Consider the following 23,241-nt stretch of genomic DNA (forward strand, 5'->3'; position numbering starts at 1 on the left):
GCAGCTCTGTGAGTGCTACATTCTCAGCCTTTTCTTTCTAACACTACAGGCACAGGCGCCACAGCCAATGACAAGTATTGATGACATTGTCTAGTGCCCTTCCTCTAGTCGCGCAGGGCGTCCATTTGCCCTACCGGGTCCTTCCTTACCGAACCTGCTCCCCAAACTTTGACTCCTTTCTCCAGGTGCGCTACCTCCCACGCTTCCTCCAGACTGAGAATCTGTGGGATTTCAGGGAACAGTCTGGAACATTTTTTGGCAATCGGTCTTGATAATTTCAGCCCCCGCTCGTCCCTTCTGCCTTCTTACTGGCCAGCGGCACCAGGGTGAAGATTGAGGAAGGTTCTCTAAAATTTTGCTTCGCCCAAACTCTAGGCCATTAGAATTAAAAAAAAAAAAAAAAGCCTCTGCGTTTGGTGGTGCCTTTGATTGAGAGCCTTTTAAAGTTTTGGGGTGCTCAACTCCGATCCTTCTGGCTTTAGAAACCCACAACCCCGCCCCAACCCCCGACCCCCAACCCGCTGCCCTACCCGGCTGAAACTGCTTATGGAGTTGCGGCTGTCATGGATGTTTGTGTTCCTCCTTAGGAAGAGAATGCCTGAAAAGACTGGGCCTGAAGGTTCCCTTCCCGTGCGTTGCAGACAGCCTTGGTACTGGAAGGCTGAAAAGAGCCCAGCGCAAGGTACAGAGATACCAACCACACACGCAGCTGCTGGTGCATACAATTAAGCTTCACTACGGTCTGCAGAGGCTCGGGCGCGGTCTGAGGCGGGGGTGTCTCCTCAAGGACCAGAAAACCGTAAAGGGCCGGAAGCTTTCGGCTTTTTTAAAGAAACAGCCATACTTCTCCAGCAGAGTAAAAATACTGTATTCTGATTTTTCAGCCTCCACTAGGTTTCCTTGAAAACCGGTCTTCTGAAAGCACCCCCAATCCACAACGACTGACCACGCCCACCCACAAAGCCCCACCCTCAGAGACCCCGCCCCTCAGCCTTAGACGCGCCCCTGACCCCCGAAGCCCCGCCCGGTCACCCGTTCCGGAAGCCGCGCGCGCAGCGCAGAAGTGGGCTCAGCAGTTGGGGTTGAGGACGCGGCACATGCAGATGCTACTGAAGAAGCGGCACAGGCAGAAGGCACACGGGTCACAGCAGGCGGGCGCAGGCGGCTTGCAGCTGTCACGGGTGGCCACGCAGGGCGTGGGTGGCGGGGGCCGTGCCACCTTCTTCATCGAAGCCTTTTTCTGTAGGAGAGACGTTAAGGGCTCTTGAGCGGGCCACGCGTCCCATGTGCAGTGGAGGTGTGGGACCAGCGTCCTCTGCCCACCTCTACTCAGGGACACAGGCAACCCGACACCCCAACCTGTACACCTTCATCCTCCAGCATACCTAGCTCGAACCTGGCCCGTTTCTTAAGAAACCCTACTCAGTCCCAGTTTTTAAATAATAATAATAATAATAATAATAATAATAATAATAATAATAATAATAGTAGTAGTAGTAGTAGTAGTAATAGTAATAATAGTAATACTTTTAATTTATTAATTATTATTTTATTATTATTTATAATATATAATATATAATATATATTATATTATATTATATTAAATTATATATAATATATTTATATTATATATAATAATATAATAATATAATAATATAATATATATAATATATAATATAATAATAAAATAAATAATATATTAAAATTTTTTTATATATTATATATATTATATATAATAATATAAAATATAATATAAAAATAAATAAAAAATATAAAATATAAAATATAAAATAATATTTATTATTATTATTATATATATTTTTGAGACAGGGTTTCTTTGTATAACAGTCCTGGCTGTCCTGGACTCACTTTTGTAGACCAGGCTGGCCTCGAACTCACAGCGATCCTCCTGCCTCTGCCTCCCGAGTGCTGGGATTAAAGGCGTGTGTCACCATGCCCGGCCTCAGTCCCAGTTTTAAACAACCTTCCGGCTTCTTGCCCCTCACCATCCCTGTCATCTGTTGTCACTGTTAGGCCACTCATTGTCTTCGTTCCCTCAGAAGAGTTACCCCCTTCCAGGGCACCAAAGAAAGCCCTTGCTATGACCACATCACCCGCTTAAAGGTCCTCAGTGATTTCTCTAGGGAGAAACAAACTTTTTGGCTCTGGAGGACCGCTTGTGTTTAGTCTCTGCTCACTTCTTTGGTCTGGCCACTCCATAGCTCAGAGACATTCTAATACTGGAAGTCAGTTCCTGTGTAAGAAGATGCATACAGTGCAACTGAGAGAGAACTGAGTTTTCTATTTTAGTGTAAAGCAAACGTGTATTTTCCTGTTAACTACAAATTTACTAGGACCACATTTAGAATTGGAATTGAGGTGTGCTGTGTCACGCTATACACCAGATTAAGACAGCTTAAAAGTAACTTCAAAAATTGTTCATATGTTGAAATATTAATACTTTAAATATTGAGGTTTTTGTTGTTGTTTGGTTGTTTGGTTGGTTGGTTTTTAGAGACAGAGTTTCTCTTTGTAGCCTTGGCTGTCCTGGACTTTTGTAGACCAGGCTGGCCTCGAACTCATTGTGATCCCATCTGCCTCTGCCACCTCAGTGCTGGGATTAAAGGCATGCACCACCACGCCCAATTATTATCTAAGAGTTTTAATGTATTGATTTACTTGTGGCCTGGTTCCCCACACAGATGTCAGCTGCACACAGCAGAAAGCCCCTGTTTCCTGCTCTATTCTCACCTCCTAGCACGGAGATACGTTTTGTTCAGTGCTTCCTGCTCTGGTTACAATTGATCCAGTTAGCTGAGGCACACTAAAACAGGAATAGCACGTGCATTTCAACAAGGCCTCACTCTGGTATTTATCAACGTGTAGGACCTGTATTGTGGCAGTGTAGTTTTAGGCGGTTTGGATAAAAAAATGAAATGTTCCTTAGTCACTTAGTGAGAAAGCATTCTTTTTTCTGTCATTTCAGCTTGAAAGGCTCTGTTTGGTCCTAACTTGCCCTTAATTGCTTTTCCAATGCGCTCTAACCGCCTTTTAACAAAGCAGGCTTTAGCCGTGGTTCTCAATCTGTGGGTCGCTATCCCTTGGGGGTTGAAAAACCCTTGCAAAGGGGTTGCCTAAGACCATTGGAAAAGAGATATTTATATTACAGTTCATAACAGTAACAAAATTACAGGTATGAAGTAGCAATGCCAATAATAGTTTTATGGTTGCGGGTCACCACAACATGAGGAACTGTATTAAAGGGCTGGGGACCACTGACTTACAGACCTTAGCAGGCGATAACATTCAGCTGACTTAACGTTAACAGTATCCCCCCACAGCCCCCCCTGCACCCCTCACAGCCCCCCTCAAGCTTTGCATGTTATAGGCGAGCTTTACTACTCCACTGCATCTCTACCCTTTTACTTTTTTTTTTTATTTTGTGACAGGGTCTCAATTTGCTCAGGTGGCCCCTGAATTTGTTGCGTAGTTCCAGCAGCCTTTGAGCTGGGGATCCCCCACTGCCTAAGACTCTTAAACAGCTGGGATCGCAAGTCTATGCTGCCAGGCTCAGCTAACATTGTTTTGTTTTAGTTGAATCTTTTAATCTAGATACAGCAAGTTAGGTTTTTTTTTTTTGTCATACTTCTATTTTTCAGTGGTTGTGTAATCCAGGCTCATGCAGAACTTGGTATATCGTTCGGGATTGTCATGAACTTCCAGTCCGTCTGCTTCCTCCTAAATACTGGGAATACAACTGTGTGCCGCCATACCCAATTTCTGTTTTCCTTAATTATTTTTATTTTTTGAGACCGAGTTTCTCTGTGTAGCCTCAGCTGCCCTGGAATTTGCTCTCTAAACCAGGCTGGCCTCAAACTCAGAGATCTGTCTGCCTCTGCCTCCTGAGTTGTGGGACTCAAGGAGCACGCCACCACACCTGGCACAACTTCTGTTTAAACGAGTGAAACAGCTGGGCGCAGTGCCATGGACCGTCATCTCAGCACTCTGAGAGCTCTGGACGAGGAGGATGGAGAATTTGCTGCATAGCAAAGGGCTTGCTGCAAATGATCTCAGGCTGTGAGTCTGGCTTAGCAGTGGAACACTTGTCCAGCTTGTACCAGGCCCAGGAACTTGGTCCCCAGAACTGCAAAGTAGGGGGCGGGGGAAGAAACTCATATATAGCAAAAGTCATTCTGCAATGGCTGGGGTTTAGGGATGGGGTGCTTAACTGGCTTTGGAAACCGTTTTTCAGCAGGCAGCTGTTTTGCTCAGTGAACTTGGGCTGACTGGCTTGGTGGAAGTCTCCCTTAGCGGCTCTAGGTCAGGAAACCTTTAATTTCCAGTTCTTTTGTTTCCTGTAGGCCTGGCGATATCTTTTACCTGGTCCTCAGCTACGGCTTGCAGGTCTCCCACCCCCACTTAAAGAAGGCCCCGGGCCTACCTTGGAAGATCTCTTCTGCTTCTCAGCTTCCTTTCTGCTGATCTTCTTGGATTTCTTGTTCAGTGCTTCAAAGAAAGACAGAAAGAGCAAAGCCAGATGTTTCTGGGGGGCCCACGCTGCAGTGGAGTGGGAGGAGCAGAGGGGGCTCTGGGAAGTCTGGGTGGGGGGAGGGAAAGAGGGACTTCCGGCTGAACCGCAGTACGGGCAAAGCCAGCAGGTTCTTATTAGCCTGCCTTCAGACCTAAAGCGCAGTATGCTCTGAGCGGAGGCAAAGAGTAAATCCACCAGGGACCCAGGATCTGTCAGTGGCATCTATTAGAGACCTGGTCTTCTGACCTTGCTAGCCCTCCATCGCTGCTTGATCACTCCAGGGGCCTCCCGTTTTAGTCTTATCCTTGCAGGTGCAAGAACATTGTGGACCTTTGAAAATAGACTCAGCCTTTGTTCCTGGACACATCTGTGTTACCCGTTTCTTTTATTTATTTATTTTATTATCAAAGCTCAGAGCCAGGTACGCCTGACTTGACTCCATAGAGCAGTTGTGTCATCTTCTCCTTGACAATCAGCTTTCTCATCTACAAAAGAGAGCTCTATCATAAGCAAAGAAGGTTAAGAGTATTTGGTGTCTGTTTCTGGGTTTGTCCTCAGCATCAATATGGTGACTCACAACTGCCCGTAACTCCCAGTTTCAGAGGGTGCCAACATCCTCGTCTGGCCTCTAGGGTACCAGGCCTACACACAGTGCATAGGCATACACGAAGGCAAAATACCCATTCACGTAAAGATAAAATCTTTTTGGAAGTCCCAGCACTCGGGAAGCAGAGGCAGATGGATCTCTGAGTTCAAGGCCAGCCTGGTCTACGGAGCAAGTTCCAGGGCAGCCAGAGCTACACAGAGAAAAAAAAAATAGTAATTAAGGAATATTGATGTCTCCTCTTTCCCCTCCTTTGATTTCTCTGATATATCTAGACTAGACCGTCTTTCTGAGCCCAGTGAAATGCAAGTCAACAAATGGCTACTAGTTGTGAGCATACACAGAGAATCCGCCTCTGTTTGAATCATCTGGCTCTGCCCACTAAGAACTAATGTCTGTAATGTCCAGTTTCATTGGCTGTAAAATGTAATAAGACAGGAGCCACCTCACAGAATCCAGCACACCATGTGTGTTGTTACTATTTGGTTGCAGGAACTGAGTCAGGCGCTCTGCCACTGAGCTTCATCCTCAGCCCTTGCCCTTTATGAGTCCGCGAGATCAAACCACAAGGTCTCCAATGCCAGCCTTTGACGCTCCTTGTAACGTCTCGTCCCATGCAAGACTGGTTTGCCGCAGACTTACTTCTGGTCCGTGGTTTACCTAAAGTTTGTTTTGTTGAGGAGTTTCTGTGGTTCATTAAGTTTCACAAATGCTAAGCTAAACCAGCTCCCCCAAGCATCTTGACTTGAGGCTTCTCCCCCCCCCCCCATCTCTGACACACTAAACTTGGTATAAGAGTGATGGCACGCAGCATGTTCCCAAACCCAAGCACTCAAGCACTCAGGGGTAGTGTGTTTCCCTAGGAACGAGCAAGAAGGACTCATAGCTACGCCGGTAGCAGCCTGGGCAACAGGCTTGACATACTGTACCCCCTGTCATGGCTCAGAGCCTAGAGTTGGGGGGAGGACCCCAATCCCACTTACCCACAATGGAAACAGAGGAGAAATCCAGGGAGTTCATGGAGGAGTTGCTCTTTAGACTCCGGTCATCCCCACGCATCTCCTCATGTACCAGGTGACTGTAGACAGTGAAGAAGCCCATGAAGACCACTAGGGTGGCCAGGAGGAGACGGGTGACATCCATCCTGAGAAGCCTAGGTGGGACAGATGAGGTGGTCAGTGGTGGTGGGGGAGAAGATGGTGGTGAAGGGTGTGCCTTCCTGCTTTCCGTACGTGCCTTCGAGCTGGTGGGCAGACTCCGCAAGTCGCTCAGAGGGGCTGAGGGCAGGAAAGGGATGTTGATATAGGGCGATGACAGGAAAGGAGAGATGGGGAAAATAAAGACGAGGAAGGGAGGGAGACTGAAGCAAAGAGGACAAGAACGCATTGTGTTGGTCTGTGCTGTCCAGAGGGCGGAGTACTGACTGTTTCTTTTCTTTTTCTTTCTTTTTTTCCCCCTGCACAAGCAGCAGTCCCAGGAGAACTTAGGCCTAGGCAGAGCTGTTGAAAGCAGCCCCCCCCCAGCCCCCCAGGAATGCCTCCCAGTGGCAGAGGTCTTACTAAAGTGAAGATAATACAGTTAACAAGCTAGAGCTCAGTGAGGGGGATAAGGGACCCTGGTGACAAGTGTCATCGCATATGCCAGCTTCCCTGCTGACCCACAGGGAACAAACGCAGGTAGGAATGTGTCAGGACATGTCAACATGAACTAAATAGATCACTTTACTTGCTAGCTGGAGTTAGAAGAGGCCAGTGGATTTTTTTTATCAGATTTCTTCCATCAAACGCCTTCTGTCACTATTGGGTCCCCAGCCCTTCCTGCCCTACTGCCCCCTTTCCCTCTTTGGGTCTCCATTCCCAAGGTTCCCTCCACCTGAGACACAAGTCCCGTGGAGAGAAGAGAGTAGCATAGTTTGCTCAAACGGATCCTACCTATTCCTGGGCTCCCTGCGCAGCTGCCTGGCTACTGCTAGCCCTCCTCCTCTCCACTGCTGGCCGATTTTATGTCAACGTGACACAAGTCAGAATCAATGTGGGAATAGGGAGCGCCAGTTGAGAAATTGTCCCCACCAGACTGGCCTGTGTGCATTTTCTTAATCGATGATTGACGTGGGAGGGTCCAGCTCACTGTGGGCGGTGCCACCCCTGGGTTGGTGGTCCTGGGCGCTATCAGAAAGCACTGCTGAGTAAGCCACAAAGAGGAAGCCAGCAAGCAGCGCTCCTCCATGGTTTCTCTCCATCAGCTCTTGCCTCCAGGCTCCTCCAATGATGGGTTGTGACCCGAGAGTTGCAACCTGGAATAACTTTAAATAAACCCTTCCTTCCCCACGTTGCTCTTGGGGTCATGGTGTTCTACTGAAGCAAGAGAAACACTAAGGCAGTGGGCAGCAGGTTTTCTTTTCTGCGTGTCTGTTACACTACAGCAACTGGCCCCCACCCCTTCCCATCTTCTGGAAATTGTAGGGGACTGTCCTGACCTTTTGAAGTCTACCCACCCATATTGCCCTAATGATCGCCTCAGATCTTTTTCCTAAACGCACCACCCAATTGCTTTCACAAAGCCTAGTTAGCTGAGAGTGGGCACTGGCCTGACCACTATGTTTTTCATCTTGGCTCAGCATTAATGAAGATGTACAGCTCTGGGCAAAAACTGCTCCTTTTGTCAGGCTCCAAGTTCTTTCCTGGTAACGTGAGAGGGGTGGACTACATCTGTGGTTTGCACTCATACCCTGGCTAAACTCTTCAAAGCATTAGTGATAGTCAGAGTGTGTAAAGTGAGGCTAGCTAGCTCAGTTGGCAGAGTAAAGAGCCCTGCGTTCAATTCCCAGCACTACATAAGCTGGGGGTGACAGGAGTATGAGAGGTCCAAGGTCATCCGTGGCTACATAGTGAGTTCAAGGTCAGTCTGGGCTGTTACATAAGACCCCGGTTCCCTGGCCAAAAATATGTATTAGGTAACACAGAAGCCACTAGATCAGGTCTTGATTGAAGACCATCCATTTTTTTTAATTTCCTACAAGACAGGGTTTCTCTGTGTAGCCTTGGCTGTCTTGGACTCATTTTGTAGAACAGGCTGGCCTTGAACTCACAGTGATCTTCCTGCCTTCATCTCCCTGAGTGCTGGGATTACAGGTGTGCGCCACAGCGCCAAGCTGCCTGAAGACCATCTTACCTGGACTTTCACATAAACCAATGTTTCCCTTATTGTTGTTTAAAAAATTTTTTTTACCCATGTATTTTATGAATATGAGAGCTCTATCTGCATATAGAGGGCATCAAATCCCATTAAGGATGGTTGCGAGCCACCACGTGGTTGCTGGGAATTGAACTCAGGACCTTTGGAAGAACAGCCAGTGCTCTTAGCCACAGAGCCATCTCTCCAGCCTCTCTTGCTGTTTTAAGCTAGTCTCAGTTGAGAGTTTTCCTCTTAACCCAAGGCTTTTGGGAGTGTGTGGATTTGTTTTGGCTTTGGCTTTTGGGTTTTGTTTTGTTTTTGTTTTGTTTTGTTTTTTCAAACATGCTCTCACTGTGTTTCCCAGGCTGACCTGGAGCTCTCTGTGCTGGGATTGCAGGTGTGAGTCACCATACCCAGCTTTTAACCCAAGGCATCCTACAGGGTGCTTTCCTGTCCTCTGCGGTAGGGCTGCATCTTACAAGTGGTTTAGCTCTAAAGCCAGACATGAAGCAGAAACGAAACAGAAGCCAGAGACCACGTTTTCTTTATCATGGGAAATAAGGGCTGACATTTTTCTTCTCCCATCTCTTCCTCTCTTTTGCCTCTGATGCTCCATTTCAACCTGCCGTAGAATAAGCTAGTGTATTAGGCCACCTTCAAGGCTCACGGTCAGGCCGGGCCGAGTTGTACGCTCTCCTTTTTCGAACCCTTCTGTGCTCCTCAGTGCAATAGCATGGACACTGTCCAGTGCCTCGTTGCCCTTTCATTGTCCACCGGGGCTATTCTCATCAGTTAGACGCAGTCCTTTGTATGAAGTAGGCAGGACAGTGAAGCTGAGAGAACGTCGAATCTGCGGTTAGATGTACGTGACTCTGTCACTCACCAGTTTATGCGGGTGAGGAGGGAAAGAGGCTTTCTTGACCCCACGTGACTCCGTCACTCACCAGTTTATGCGGGTGAGGAGGGAAAGAGGCTTTCTTGACCCCCTCGGCGTCCTTACGTGGCCTGTCTGGCTAGAACTAGGAACCCAGTTAATTGTATAAGAACTGATTAATAAGAGAAAAAGCATAAAGTTTTATTAAATTTACGTGTATATGGGGGATCTTCACAAGAGAATGAAGTCTACAGAAATGCCCAAAGCACGATGCTTTTATATTCTCTAAACAAAGAGTAATAAATTTGTAAATTACTGACAAGACAGCTGGCTATCTGGATGAGAAGAGTAAAATGATGGGACCGTCGCTAAGAGATATATGGAGTGAGGGACCCCCCTAAGGCAGAGGGGGTGCTGTATCTGTGTCTGAAAATCCACAAAAGGTTTGCTGAGCTGGCAGGTGGAACAAAGGGATGAGACGTGTACGTGATGGTAGGCAGCTCGGGCAACCGAAGCTTGTGGGCGAGAAAAAGAATTAAGGAGATCTGCACCGTAGACAAGTCCCTCTGGGGGCCTGGAGAGATGGCTCAGTGGTTAAGAGCACTGCCTGCTCTTCCAGAGGTCCTGAGTTCAATTCCCAGCACCCACATGGTGGCTCCCAACCATCTATAGTGTGATCTGATGCATACTGTATACATAATAAATAAATCTTTAAAAAAAAGAAAAGAAAAAGTCCCTCTGGCGGCTGCATGGGAACGGAAGGAACGGCCAGGGAAGAGGGGGAGACCGAGGGGGGAAGTGGGGGGACAGGACCTCTTAGGAGGCTGCTGCTGCACTCCAGGGCTAGCTACAGCCTTCTTTTTCTTGGGTCCATGTTTTACACGCACCATACACTCCCTGAACTGAGTGATGGAGTGCGGAGAGGGACAAATTCCAGCCAAGCTCAGCTGCTCCCTGGCCCCTGTGTGAAGCCCACTCTCCCCACTTTTTTCTTTTAAACTCCCCCATCCCCCCTTTTTTGAGATATGGTCTCATACTTAGTCAAGACTGGCTTGACCTCAGGTTGGTCAAGCTGGTCTTGAACTTGCAGCCATCTTCCTGCCTTTACCTCCTAGATGCCGGAAGTGCCGGTGTGTGTCACCATGCCTGTTTTTCTTCCCCATCGCTTATGCCTGACCACAGTGTTTAGCTTGCTTTGTTAAAATGTATTTATTTATCATTTGTTAATGTTTGTTAATCCTGAATCCTCAATGTCTGTATTCTCCATGTTTCAGATACCTTTCATATATTCTGTGAATGAACGACTTTTACTGTCTTGTTCTGTGTTTTTGGCAGTGCTGGTGAGTTAGCTGGGGGGCTGGTACAGCACTCTACCACTGAACTGTGTCCTACACTCATCTTCTGTATTTTAAGTCAGGGTTCACACTCCTGTAATCCCAGTGCAAAGGGAGAGCGAGGGAAGCAGATTCCAAATTCAAGGTCATGCCTGCTTAGAAGAAGGAAACACACACACACACACACACACACACACACACACACACACACACACCTGACAGTCTGACACTAAAAGGCAGGTGTGGGGCTGGGAGTGTAACTTAGGAGAGCGTTTGTCTAACAAACAGCTTGGATTTTCTCAACCTCCCACTCCGTAAAGATGCAATACCTATAAGATCAGCATTCAGGATGTGGAGGCAGGAGGATTAGAAGTTCTAGACCTTTCTCTGATACATGCCGAGTGCAAAGCCAGCCTAGGATACATGAGACCCTGTCTCAAAAAGTAAATAAAGGGAACCTGGATCAATCAATGGATAAAGGCACAAGCCTGGAGACCAGAATTTATCCCCAGAATTTACACAAAGGTGGGAGGAGAGAACTGACTCCAAAGCCACACATATGCTGTGCACATCTGGTGTAATAATAATAATAATAATAATAATAATAATAATAATAATAATAATAATAGTAGTAGTAGTAGTAGTAGTAATAATAGTAATAATAGTAATAGTAATAATGAGAAAATGAAATCTAAACATCAACGAGTAAGGAGTTAGGGAGATGGCTTAGTGAGTAAAGAGCCTACTGTGCAAATATGAGGAGCTGAGAGTGGGAACTTTAAGAGCTGGGGAGCCTACCTGCAACCCCAGTGCTGAGGTGAAGTATTGGAGCCAGGGAGGTTCCGTGGGTTTGCTGACCAGTCAAGTGAGAGGCTGTGCCTCAAAACTAAGGTGGAATCTGGGTGTGATGATGTGCATCTGTAGTTTCACCCCTTGGGAGGCAGAGGTAGGTCGGTTCTTGTGAGGCCGAGGTCAGCCTGGTCTACACAGTGAGCTCCAGGCCAGCCAGGGTTACCTATGAGACCCTGTCAACAACAAACTTACCAACAACAATAAGGATAATGTGGAAAGCAGCAAAGAAAGGCAGCCAATGTCAACCTCTGACACCACATACAACAAACAAACAAACAATAAGGCAGATGTGATCTCAGAAAGGAATTTGTGCTATTTATTATTAACTAATACTATTTCTCATTAATGTGTCAGACTTTAGACTGATGTAGGGTTTGTTTCTCCTAAGATAAGAGTCAGGATGATTGTCAGGAGAAGATCAAGCATGCATCATGACTAGTTAGCACAATAGTTTGGAGCTTTCTGTTAGCCTGTGGTGCAGAGAATTGATAAAGTTTTAGTCTAATAAAACTTAGACTACAAATAAAAGTCTAACTCTTGAAAAATATTTTAATTAGTTGCATGAAGTTAAATGTATACTTAAATTTTTTATTCTGTTGTTCCAGTCTCTTCCAAAAGCAAGTTTATGTTTGCTTGTTTGTTTGAGACAGGGTTTCTCTGTTTTAGCCTTGGCTGTCCTGGAACTCACTCTGTAGATCAGGCTGGTCTCGAACTCACAAAGATCTACCTGCCTCTGCCTCTCAAGTGCTGGGATTAAAGGCGTGCGCCACCACTGCCCGGTGCAAGTTTATGTTTAACTTTGGCCTCTACGTGTGTCAAAGAGATCCCCCATCCCTCAAAGAGCAGAGCTGTAGCATCACTGGATACTAATTAGAAGCACAGATGGATGGAGACATGGTGGGAGGGCCAGGAGGTAGCTCTGGCATTAGAGGCCCACACCACCTGCCAGGAGGCAGTATGGCTTCCTTGGTTTCGCTACCGTAAATGATGCTATGCTACTGCAGACGCTTACCCTGAGCTCCTGCAAAGACGTGGAAGGGTGACTGGGAAATGAGAGCTAGAAAATGGCAAGGGTTTGGGGGAAGGTTAACTGAGAGCCAGGGCCAGAGATCATGAGGCAGAACATGCACGATGGAATTGAACCAATAGTTTAATCCAATATCACAAATCCAAGGGTCAGAGGGACTCATGAGCAACCGGTTACGGATAACACCAGGACCTGTTGGAGGGCTGGACATCCATGGTGCACCCAATGCTCGTATTTTTTTTCTCATTTACTCTGAACAGCTGACAATGTAGAAAGATCTTTGTCATTAGAGAGGACAAAGACACTGGACCCTGTGCAATGGGCAGGGAGCGGGGGCAACTTGACCAAGTCAAATGCTCAGATGAACTTGGGGACGCAATGAATAATGAAGTAAAAAAAAATGAAAGTTCTTCTGATAGATTTAGAAACTTGGGCTGAGTTTTTAAAAGGTAAAGAGTCAATGTAATTAATTATATTTGGGTATTGGAAGAGGTTTACATGTAATACAGAGCCAGAAAACATAGGTGTGCTTAGGATCCCGAGATCATAATTTTTTTAGAATTTATAATTTTGTAGATTTTTGAAAAACAAGTATTGCCTATGTATTATACTGAACCACATATAAAGGGTCTAGGCATACCCACTTAAAAAATATTGAGAGCTAGGCAGATGGCAGTTGGGACGTAGAGGCAGGAAGATTACCCAAGCTCATGGCCAGCCCAGTCTGCATAGTGAGTTCTTGGCTAGACCCCGTCTCAGAAAAAAATTGTTGTTTCCAAAGCAGAAAAAAAATGGAATATTTATAATAAGCAGGATAAACACTGTGAATTTAACCCCTTTGATTCAGGACAGATTTTACTGTCAAATGAATCCAGGTAAGGTCAGATTTTGATGTCAAATGAGTTACCAAAGGTCGGGAGAGAAAGAAAATAACCGGTTTTAGAATCAAAGGTTTTGCAAATGGTTGTAGATTTACAGGCCTGTACCAACCCTCGTGTGTGTGTGTGTGTGTGTGTGTGTGTGTGTGTGTGTGTATGTGTGTGTGTGTTAGACAGCAACATGTCCATTGCTGTACTTCAGGGCAACAGTGCTGAAAACAATGACAAACGACACTTCCGTTTCCCAGAGAGGATGTCATACATGGTGCCTTCCTTTTGAGGACAAGGGTTTCCCCTCTGAGAATAAGCCTGATTTTTGGAAATAGATAATTATTTGCAGACTATTCTGGTTAAAAATAGCAGTGTTTTGTTTTGAAAAAAAAAAAAAAGAGGTATGGCCTAAATCATGAGTTTTTAAATTATAGAAATAACTTTAACTTGTAGCTGATGGAATCAAAGTTATAGCAGTCTGGCTGAGTGCTTTTCCTCAAAGCTGTACAGCTTAAGGAGCCATAAATTTGCTGTAATGTTGCAAGTTACTTAAAATATCTTTGGATTTCAGACATGTCCTCAGAGGCAACTTAATAGTCATACAAGAAAAAGCACCATATGAACCAGGGGTGGTGACCTATCCTGTAATCCCAGCAAGGGGTGTTTTGCCCAGACTACAGGTTTGCTTTGATTTGGGGGCAGCCTAGGCTGTACACTAAGTGTTAGCTGCCCAAGACCGTCTTGGGTGGGGAGGGGCGTGGCTGAGTAGTAAGGTGCCTGTTGGGCAAGTGTGAAGACTTGATACCTGCTCCCATATAAAAAGCCAGGTGTGGTTGGTTGTGACAAAAATCCTAGTGTTGGGGACAACTGGGTCCCTGAGGTTTGCTAACTAGCTAGTCTAGCCAAATAGGTGAGCTCTGAGTTCAGGGAGCAACCTTGTCTTTAAAAAAAACAATTGAAGAAGACAAAGATTGAGGAAGAAATCAGACACTGATTTCTAGCTTCTATAAGCACCAGCCCACATGTGCGTGCACAAACACACACAGACAGACACACACAGACACAGAGGCACTCAGGCATGTGCACTGTGTGCACGTGAGCCCAAATTGCACTATGACATTAATAATTTAAGGCTACAGAGAACACACACTCCTGAAGAACTAAGAAATATTATCACAGGGGAAAGACCTGAGATACTCGTAGTAAATTCAGATGAATAAGCTTGAAATAACTAGAAACTAGCAAGAGTGGAAGACAAAGATGATTCAATATGAAATTAATTAGCATCTATGGATTTTGGGGAATACAACAAATGAAAAGTCAATTTACCCAAACAAAATGAAGCATGCTTACCCTACCGGCAAGGCAAAGGATCCTGACTTCCTGTTGCTTACCCCCGAGGAGGCTCTAGCCTGCCCAGGTAGAAAAGGAAGGGAGTTTGGTGGTGTTTAATTTTTTGAGTTCTTTATATATTTTGGATATTAGACCTTTGTCAGATGTAGGGTTGGTGAAGATCTTTTCCCAGTCTGTAGGCTGTCGCTTTGTTCTGTTGACGGTGTCTCCTGCCTTACAGAAGCTTCTCAGCCTCATGAGGTCCCATTTATTAGTTGTTGACCTTAAGACCTGGGCTGTTGGTGTTCTGTTCAGGAAGTTGTCTCCTGTGCCAATGTGTTCCAGGCTTTTCTCTACTTTTTCTTTTAACCGATTTAGTGTCTCTGATTTTATGTTGAGGTCTTTAATCCACTTGGACTTGAGTTTTGTGCATGGTGACAAATATGGGTCCAATTGCATTTTTCTACATATAGACATCCAGTTAGACCAGCACCATTTGTTGAACACCACCAAACCAAATAACCCAATTAAGAAATGGGGCTCAGAATTAAACAGAGAATTCTCAACAGAGGAATATCAAATGGCTGAGAAACAACTAAAAAAATGCTCAACATCTTTAGTCATCAGAGAAATGCAATTCAAAGTGACTCTGAGATTCCATCTTATACCTATCAGAGTGGCTAAGATAAAAAATTCAAGGGACCCCACATGCTGGCGAGGATGAGGAGAAAGAAGAACACTGCTTGCTGGTGGGAATGCAAACTTGTACAACCACTTTGGAAATCTATCTGGCACTATCTCAGAAAACTGGGGATAGGGCTACCTCAAGACCCAGCTATTCCATTCCTTGGAATATACCCAGAAGATGCTCCAGCACACAACAAGGACATATGCTCAACCATGTTCATAGTAGCCTTATTCATAATAGCCAGGGCATGGAAACAGCCTAAATGTCCCTCAGTAGAAGAATGGATAAAGTAACTGTAGTATATTTACACTATGGAATACTACTCAGCTATTAAAAACAAGGAATTCCCGAAGTTTGTGGACAAATGGATTGAACTAGAAATGATCATAATGAGTGAGTTAACCCAGAGGCAGAAAGAGTCAAATAGTATATACTCCCTTATATCTGGACACTAGCCCAAGGGGCATGTCCCATGAAAGTCTTCACTCGCCAGGAAAGTGGGTCAGAGAGGAGGACATCCTGTTGGGACTCTAGGTGAGAGAAGCATGGGAGAATGGGGAAATAGAAGGATCCAGAGGGTCCTAGAAACCTACAAGAAGAACACTGATGGGCAGACCTGGGACCAGGGGTTCTGCTCAAACTATGGCACCAACCATGGACAATACATGCAGTAAACATCAAACCCCTACCCAGATCCAGCCAATGGATGGGACATTCTCCACAGTTAAGTGGAAAGTAGGGTCTGACTTTCACACAAATTCTGGTGCCCCATATTTGACCACGTCCCCTTGATGGGGAGGCCCGGTGGCACTCAGAGGAAGGATAGCAGGCTACCAAAAAGAGACTTGATATCCTAGGATCATATACAGGGGGAGGAGGTCCCCCTCAGTCACAGTCATAGGGGAGGGGAATAGGGGGAAAGCAGGAGGGAGGGAGGAATGGGAGGATACAAGGAATGGGATAAAAATTGAAATGTAATATGAATATTATCAATAAAAAAAGAAAAAGAAAAGAAAAAGAAAGAAAAGGAAGGCAGGAGGGGAGAAAAAGATCAAGCTCAGTCAGCCTTGGCTAGAATAAGTTGCTGTTAGACATGAGCTTACGCTCGCTGGCAGCATCCCTTCTTACAATTGCTGTGACAGTCTGGACAAGCTGAGAGCCGAGCTCTGCACTTCTGATCACTGAGTCTCTCTTTACCTTGTCTAGGACGTCATGGCTACTCTCTGTCACCAGCCCTAAGCTCCTCTCGGGAGCCTGCTTAAGTCCTCTAGCCCCTCTGGCGGACAGGAGCACTCTGTCTTTCCTGAGATTCCTGTGGAGTGCCAGCCCACTTACATAGTTTGAAAACCTGCTACGCAGTAATTCAAGCTACAGAAGGTCCAAGCTCATCCTAACTACTGTCTTCACCAGGCAGAGTGCCTCACCTCTGTGCCTCTGGTCCTCAGGACGGGATGAAATTTAAGGCCATCCCACCTCAAAAACCATCCACCTTTATCATCCCAGTTGCCACAGCATGTCTTATGTGTTGCTAAGGTAACAGAACAAATGACCCCGGACGCGGTTAAGCTGGTAGCAGTTTGCAAAACTGGATCACTGTTCTCTTTTCCCAAAAGCAGTGTTCTGAGAAATGGGGTAAGGAGGATAAATTCTGCTGAGGTTGGGAAGGGAACACTTAAGGGAAGAAGGGACTGACAAAAAGGACAAGCAGCCCCGGCCATAAATTGTACTCCTTTCTCAAAACTGCCCCGCTAAGAGCAGGTCAGAAGAGAGACGAGTCAAGGCACGGAGCCTAGTAGTCTTAGGGATTTTTCAAAACCAGCCTAAGCCATGACAGCTGGGGGAATGTTAGAAAAGTCAGAGTCCACTAAGCACAAGGGATTTGTCAACATCTGAGCTTATAGTTTTACTGTCATTGGTTAGCCCTATCCCAGAAGTTACCGCTGAGACTCTGACCACAAGCTTACAACTATCCTAGGCTGAGCCACCCTCACTGATGCTTGGGCAAATAAATGCCATGTCGACAATCCTCCATTCTGTCCTGCCCCATCCATTCTCCACATAGGGCCTGCCCTGCCCCAGTTAAAAAAAAAAACAAAAAACCCAAAAAACAAACCAGTACAAATCACATTACTTCCTCCTTAAAACCTTTAAGCTTTCCATTGTTCTTGGTGGCATTTGTTTGCTTTGCTTTGCTTTTGATTTTTTTTTTGATGGCGTCTCCTGAATCCCAGGCTGGCCTCAAACTCACTATGTAGCAACTAGGGATGAATTCTTGATCCTCTTGCCTCACATCCTGAGTGTTGGGATTGCAGGCACCACACCCAGCTGGCTTGCCACTGTTCCTGGAATAAAATTCACATTTCCTCTAAGGTCTTGCTACCTCCTTTGAGTTCCTTTGATAGATGCCTCTTCTAAACCATCACATTATAGACGTGTGGTCCTTTCTGTTGTAAGTTGCACACTCGCAAAGCTTTGCCCTGGACCCTTAATGTTCTTTCTTGATTGCTCGGGGCTGGACCATTGGCCAACGTTGGCACCCTTAACCATCTCCTTCGTCGACTGTTTCATATGGGAGACTGTTTTTGTTCTTTTTGTCTCGTTTGAGAACCTCACCGAGTAGCTCAGAGTGGCTTCAAACTTGTGAGCCTCCCGCCTCGCCTCCCAGGTCTGGGATTACATGCAGTACCTCCCTGGACACCTTGCTCCCGTCCCTTCTCAAAACCTAACAGTGATGGGGTAAAACAGATATTTGGCTTCCTACATACGACTCGCAGGTCTCGGAATCTGCAGAGGGAAGCACCTTTCTGGAAGTGCTGCCTTGTCAGGGAACAACCAAGGCAGGAGTCAAGTGTTATATCCTATGGCTCTATGCTCTCCAGCCTCTGGGGAGTGGGGGGGGGGGGAGTAGCTAAAGGAGAAGTTAGCCAATTGGTTACCAATCATACTGATGGAACAGAAAGCTCCAAAGGGCAGGGTGCAGAGACCGGCTGGACAACTGACCACACAGAGGTGCCCAGGAGAAGGCACACCTGGAGAGGGTGTGAGAGCTGTGTGTCTTGCCCCATGCACCTCTTTATCAGCTGCCCATCAGTATCCTGTGTGATATCCCCTAACAGTAAACTGAAACATACCTTAGTGATGCTCCTGAGGTCTGAGGAGAGGGTTGTGAAAACCCCAACTCCTTGACCGATGGTTAAATGCTGGGCAAGGCTTAGGAATGGCCTCTGGACATGCCCTCAGATTGTGGGGTCTGGTGCTTTCACAGCTGCCCTGAGTTAAAGGACAGCCAGTTGGGGTCGGCTTCAGAGTTGTTAGTTTGCTCGGTGTACGGAGGGAGCTTCACTGACATCTGTCACTCAAGTCTCCTGGTGATTACGGAGTGAACACACAGGAGAACACGAGTCCTTTGCCTGTGTCGTTTGGGTTTTAGGCACATAGCCTGCTTCAGGATTCAGCTGAGAAGTTGGTTCTTCTCAAGAAGCAGAACCCAGGCATCTGCTTGTTAGCGCAGACTCTGTCTCCCAAGGACAGGACGAAGACAGCGCACTGCCACTGCGGGTAGGAACTGACGAAATGGTCACTTTAACCCTTTAGACCCCACTCCCTTCAGCCCGCTTACTTATCATCTTTAGAAGTTGTGTCTCCCATTTCTGGTCCCAAGCAGTCATGTTATTGTTTGATGCTCTGAATTCTGTTTGTTTGTTTGTTTGCCTGTGACTCAGTCTCAAAGCCAAGGATGATCTTGAACTTCTGGTCTTCCTGCCTCTACCTCCTAAATGCTGGGATTACAGGCATGTCCTGGTATGTAGCCTTGGCTGGCCTGGAACTCACTATGTAGACCAGGCCAGCCCGCAGCTCACAGAGATCTGCCTGATGGCGTTCTGAGTGCCTGGTACCCTGCCCAGTTTTATACATGCTGGGGAGCAAATCCAGGCTTTCATGCATATTAGGCCAGTATTCTATGAACTGAGTTACATCACAGTCTCTTTGCGTTCCTTTCACTTGGAGTGTCTTCTGAACTCCCTAAGCGTGGCAGAAGGCAAGTCAGTGACGTCTCACAGCTCCCACAACCCTTCAGCAGAAGGAGGGGAAGGGGCTGTAGTCAGATGTGACTTCCTGCCAGAAAAAAATCAAGTCAGAGGGCCGGAGAGATGGCTCAGTGGTTAAGAGCACTGCCTGCTCTTTCAGAAGTCCTGAGTTCAATTCCCAGCACCCACATGGTGGCTCACAACCGTCTATAATGTGATCTGATGCCCTCTTCTGCAGATAAAGCACTCATATACAATAAATAAAATTTTTTAAAAAAACAAGTCAGAACTAGGGAAATTCAGCTAAGCAACCCTTCAGAATCCACACATAAGACCGCTCTGGAGAAAGCATACAAGCTCCCAAAACACTTTAAACAAGCTTTCTGGAGTGGACCTAGATTCTCTTGATCCATTAAGGTCTCCCTCAAACAAAGAAAGCCAAAAGCGACATTAATGTGCCATCCATTTAGCCTCCTCCAGCCTCTCCAAAGGAAACAGCAGAACAAAGATCCAATGTCATTGAAACATAGCAGACTCATCCACAATTGTAGACACCACCTACATTTCTACGTAATGGACATTCAGTCTAACTGGGTATCAATTCTAAAGAATTCAACACATATAAATGAAAAGGCAGGTCATGATAAATGACAGTTTGGTGATTGGCTTCGGCTCTAATGAATACAAAGTGAACTAATTTATACAGACAGATGAATTCCCAAATGCTAAATTTCGCTCTGTTTGAGTGGGTAGAGCAGATCCTACAATCCTCCGAAGAAAATCAAAAGAAGCATTCAAATGTGACTCTTGGTCAAAGTTGGCACACAGGAATACTTAGAATAATTTGCTTTTTTATTTTTTATTTTTATTTTTTTACTCCTAGGGAATGGCAGAAGCAGGGTAAAGTGAACTGGGACCATAAGTGTGTAGTCAGCAAAAAGTTGCTTGCCTCCCTTTTGCTAATCTCTTAACAGCTCTGATTTAACTTTCTAAGAACTGGGTGACTAAGAAGTTCTTAAACCTAACCCATAGGCACCGCACGGAAGAGTAGAGGCCATCTAACGGGGGAGGCTTGCCACTTGCTGTTTGCTTCGTAAAATACCAGAACAGGAAAACAACCGGGCATACTATAAGCATCATTTCAAACTTCCGCTCGGTCTCTCAAGGGAAAGACGCTGGTGGTAGGCCCACACTGAAAAGAGGCGAAAAGCAGCAAGCAGACAGGGAGAGCATTAGCCTACTGAAGCAGCCCAAGTAAGGAGTGGTGTTTCCTGTATAGCCAGATCTCCTGCAGCCCGGGCTATGTGACAGGGGATTCCACAGAAGGAGATAGAATCCATGAAGGCAGCAGAATAAAGCACAGGGTTGGTTTCCTCCTACTTACTGTCACACGTGACTCTGCTCCGATAAGGGAAGCCAGGCCAGAGCTTCTTCCCTGCTCTCGGTGGCAGAGGCAGGCAGCATTGCTGCGAGACATTTTTAAAGACCCCGGAAAGTCCCTGGTAGCTGCCTGCCCCATCTTACCCCTTTGCGCTCAGCCCAGTAACCGCTGTGGGCTCAGCCTTATCCCAGTGGCCACAAGTTTTGCGGTCTGCGCTCCCTATATTTCTCCCGAGTCTTAGGAACTGAAATTGGTGTTGACAAGGAGGTTAGGAGAGGATGGAAGAGAAGTGGGATGTACTGGGGTTACTCCACAGGCAGCGTTAATGAGGATTTAATTCAGAATTAACCCCAGGGGACACAAAGAAACCTAGGCCTAGAAGCTTGACCTGGAAAAACAAACCCCACCAAATCCCAAGGCACGGGTTTCGCTTCTCTGGGAGATTCTGAGTGGGCTGAGGGTAGTTGGTAAAGAGAGATTGAACCAACGTGATAGGCAGATGGCTGAGGCCCGGCCGGCCTGCCTGGTAGAGTCTTTTGGGTGGATTATCAATATTGGTCTCATAATTTTCAAATTTCTACAATTTTCACCACCGGAAGAAGCGGCCCTGCTGCTGACTTAGAAAAGGGTTGGGCTGCCCCGCTCCTCTCTTCTCTTGGTTTTTCCTTGAACCAGCTAAAATTTATAAGGTCACAATTTATGATCCTCTGGATGATGTGAACTTTTTGTTTGTTTGTTTTAGACAGGCTCGTGTGTAGCTCAGGTTGGACCGAGGGTAGCTTTTCACTCTCTAACCTCCTGCTTTTACATCCCGTGTGCTAGGGTTATAGGCATCGGCACAGGCCACATGTGGATTAAAACAAATTTTTTTTTTGAAACTTTGAGACAATTTGTCAGGAGCTTAGAATAATAAACTCACATAAATTTAAAAATGGAGTTTAAGAAAGGACATGACAATCTCCCCTTCTTGGTGTGTGTGTGTCTCTCTGTCTCTCTCTTTCTCTGTGTCTCTGTGTCTCTGTCTCACGTGCACACGCACACACATATGCACATTTATGGAGTCAGGAGGGTGAATTCATGTACCTTTGGCTTTTCATTTTTTACCTGGGTAACTCAAGTTTGATCTGAGAGCATGTAGCCCACCAAGCCAGCCCATAAATCTTAAAGATTTCTGTATTATTTATACAGTATTCTGCTCACACGTGTGCCTGCTTGCCACAAGAAGTCACCAGATCTTATTACAGAGATCTTAGTACAGACTGTTGAGAGCTACCATGTGGTTGCCGAGAACTGAACTCAGGACCTTTGGAAGAGGAGACGGTGCTCTTAACCTCTGAGCCATCTCTCCAGCCCTTTCTTTCTTTCTTTCTTTTTTAAAAAGAATTTTCTGGAGGTGGGGTGGGTGGAAGAGGGAGGGAGGGCAGGACCTGGAGGAGATGAGGGAGGGGCTACAACTGGGATGTAAAGTGAATATATTTTAAAAAATTAAAATGTACATTATTGAGAATATTTTTCTAATTTATTTTTATTTTATGTATGTAAGCATCTTGCCTGCATATACGTCTGTTTCCTGTGTATGTGCCTGGTGCCTGAGGAGGTCAGAAGAAGGCAGCAGTTCCTAAAGTTAGGAATCGTTTGTGAGCTGTCATGTGGGTGCTGGGAACTGAATAACAGCAAGTGCTCTTAGCTGGGGAGCCACCTCTTCAGCCCACACTCCTTACAATCTTGTTTCTTGTTATTGTCTTATCAGGATGGCGAGGCTCTCCAGCATGCTGCTAAATAAATAAAGTAGGTGCATTAGTTTCAACAAAGAGAATGCTTTCAACATCTTATAATCTGAAGTAGCACGAGGAAATATTATCTCCACAATATATTTTGTATGAGCAGCTCTCTAACACGTGTGTGTATCTGGGTAGCGAGTGTGCACGTGTACGCAGGTGCATGTGCATGCACATGTGTGTGGACGTCAGACACTCACACCACGGGTCTTTATCTCTCTTCGCCTTGGTTTTTGGGACACTGGACAGGGACGCTCCCAGTTCAGCTAGAACCGACTGGCCGGTAAATTCCAGGGATCCTCTTGCTTCTGCCCCTCAAAGGGCCAGGGTAACAGACGTGCACCCCTACATCCAGTTGTTGCATGGGTGCTTGTACAGTTGTCTTCTTATCAGTCCCACCCCCTTTTCCAAAACAGTGTTTCATGGGGTCTAGGCTGCCCCCGAATTCCCTGTGTTGCTGGGGATGGTCTTGAAGTCCTGATCCTCCTGACAAGTGCTCTGGTTATAGGTGTACATCACACTCATCCTCCTGACAAGTGCCTTGGTCATAGGTGTATGCCACGCTCATCCTCCTGACAGTGCTTTGGTTATAGGTGTATGCTACATTTATTCTCCTGAAAAGTGCTCTGGTTATAGGTGTATGCCACGCTCATCCTCCTGAAAAGTGCTCTGGTTATAGGTATATGCCACGCTCATCCTCCTGAAAAGTGCTCTGGTTATAGGTATATGCCACATTCATTCTCCTGAAAAGTGCTTTGGTTATAGGTGT

General features: G+C 46.1%; 1 protein-coding gene across 4 annotated transcripts in view; it reads right to left on the reverse strand.

Annotated features, from left to right (window-relative positions):
- Window positions 1-860: 860 nt before the first annotated feature.
- ASIP (agouti signaling protein) overlaps window positions 861-23,241 on the reverse strand; it is a 146,748-nt gene continuing 124,367 nt past the window's right edge. For 2 of the 4 annotated variants that reach the window (XM_084775811.1, XM_084775808.1), the window contains exons 2-4: window positions 6,119-6,288; window positions 4,442-4,506; window positions 861-1,240 (exon numbers count right to left, since the gene is read on the reverse strand). In XM_084775811.1, coding sequence (XP_084631937.1) covers window positions 1,070-1,240; window positions 4,442-4,506; window positions 6,119-6,278 — 396 coding nt within the window. In that variant the 5' untranslated portion in view covers window positions 6,279-6,288 and the 3' untranslated portion in view covers window positions 861-1,069. The remainder of the gene's footprint in view (window positions 1,241-4,441; window positions 4,507-6,118; window positions 6,289-23,241) is intronic. The other 2 variants (XM_084775810.1, XM_084775809.1) reach the window with 2 other exon arrangements.

This window comes from Acomys minous (genome assembly GCF_964271855.1).
Source record: "Acomys minous genome assembly, chromosome: 3".
Taxonomy (NCBI): domain Eukaryota; kingdom Metazoa; phylum Chordata; class Mammalia; order Rodentia; family Muridae; genus Acomys; species Acomys minous.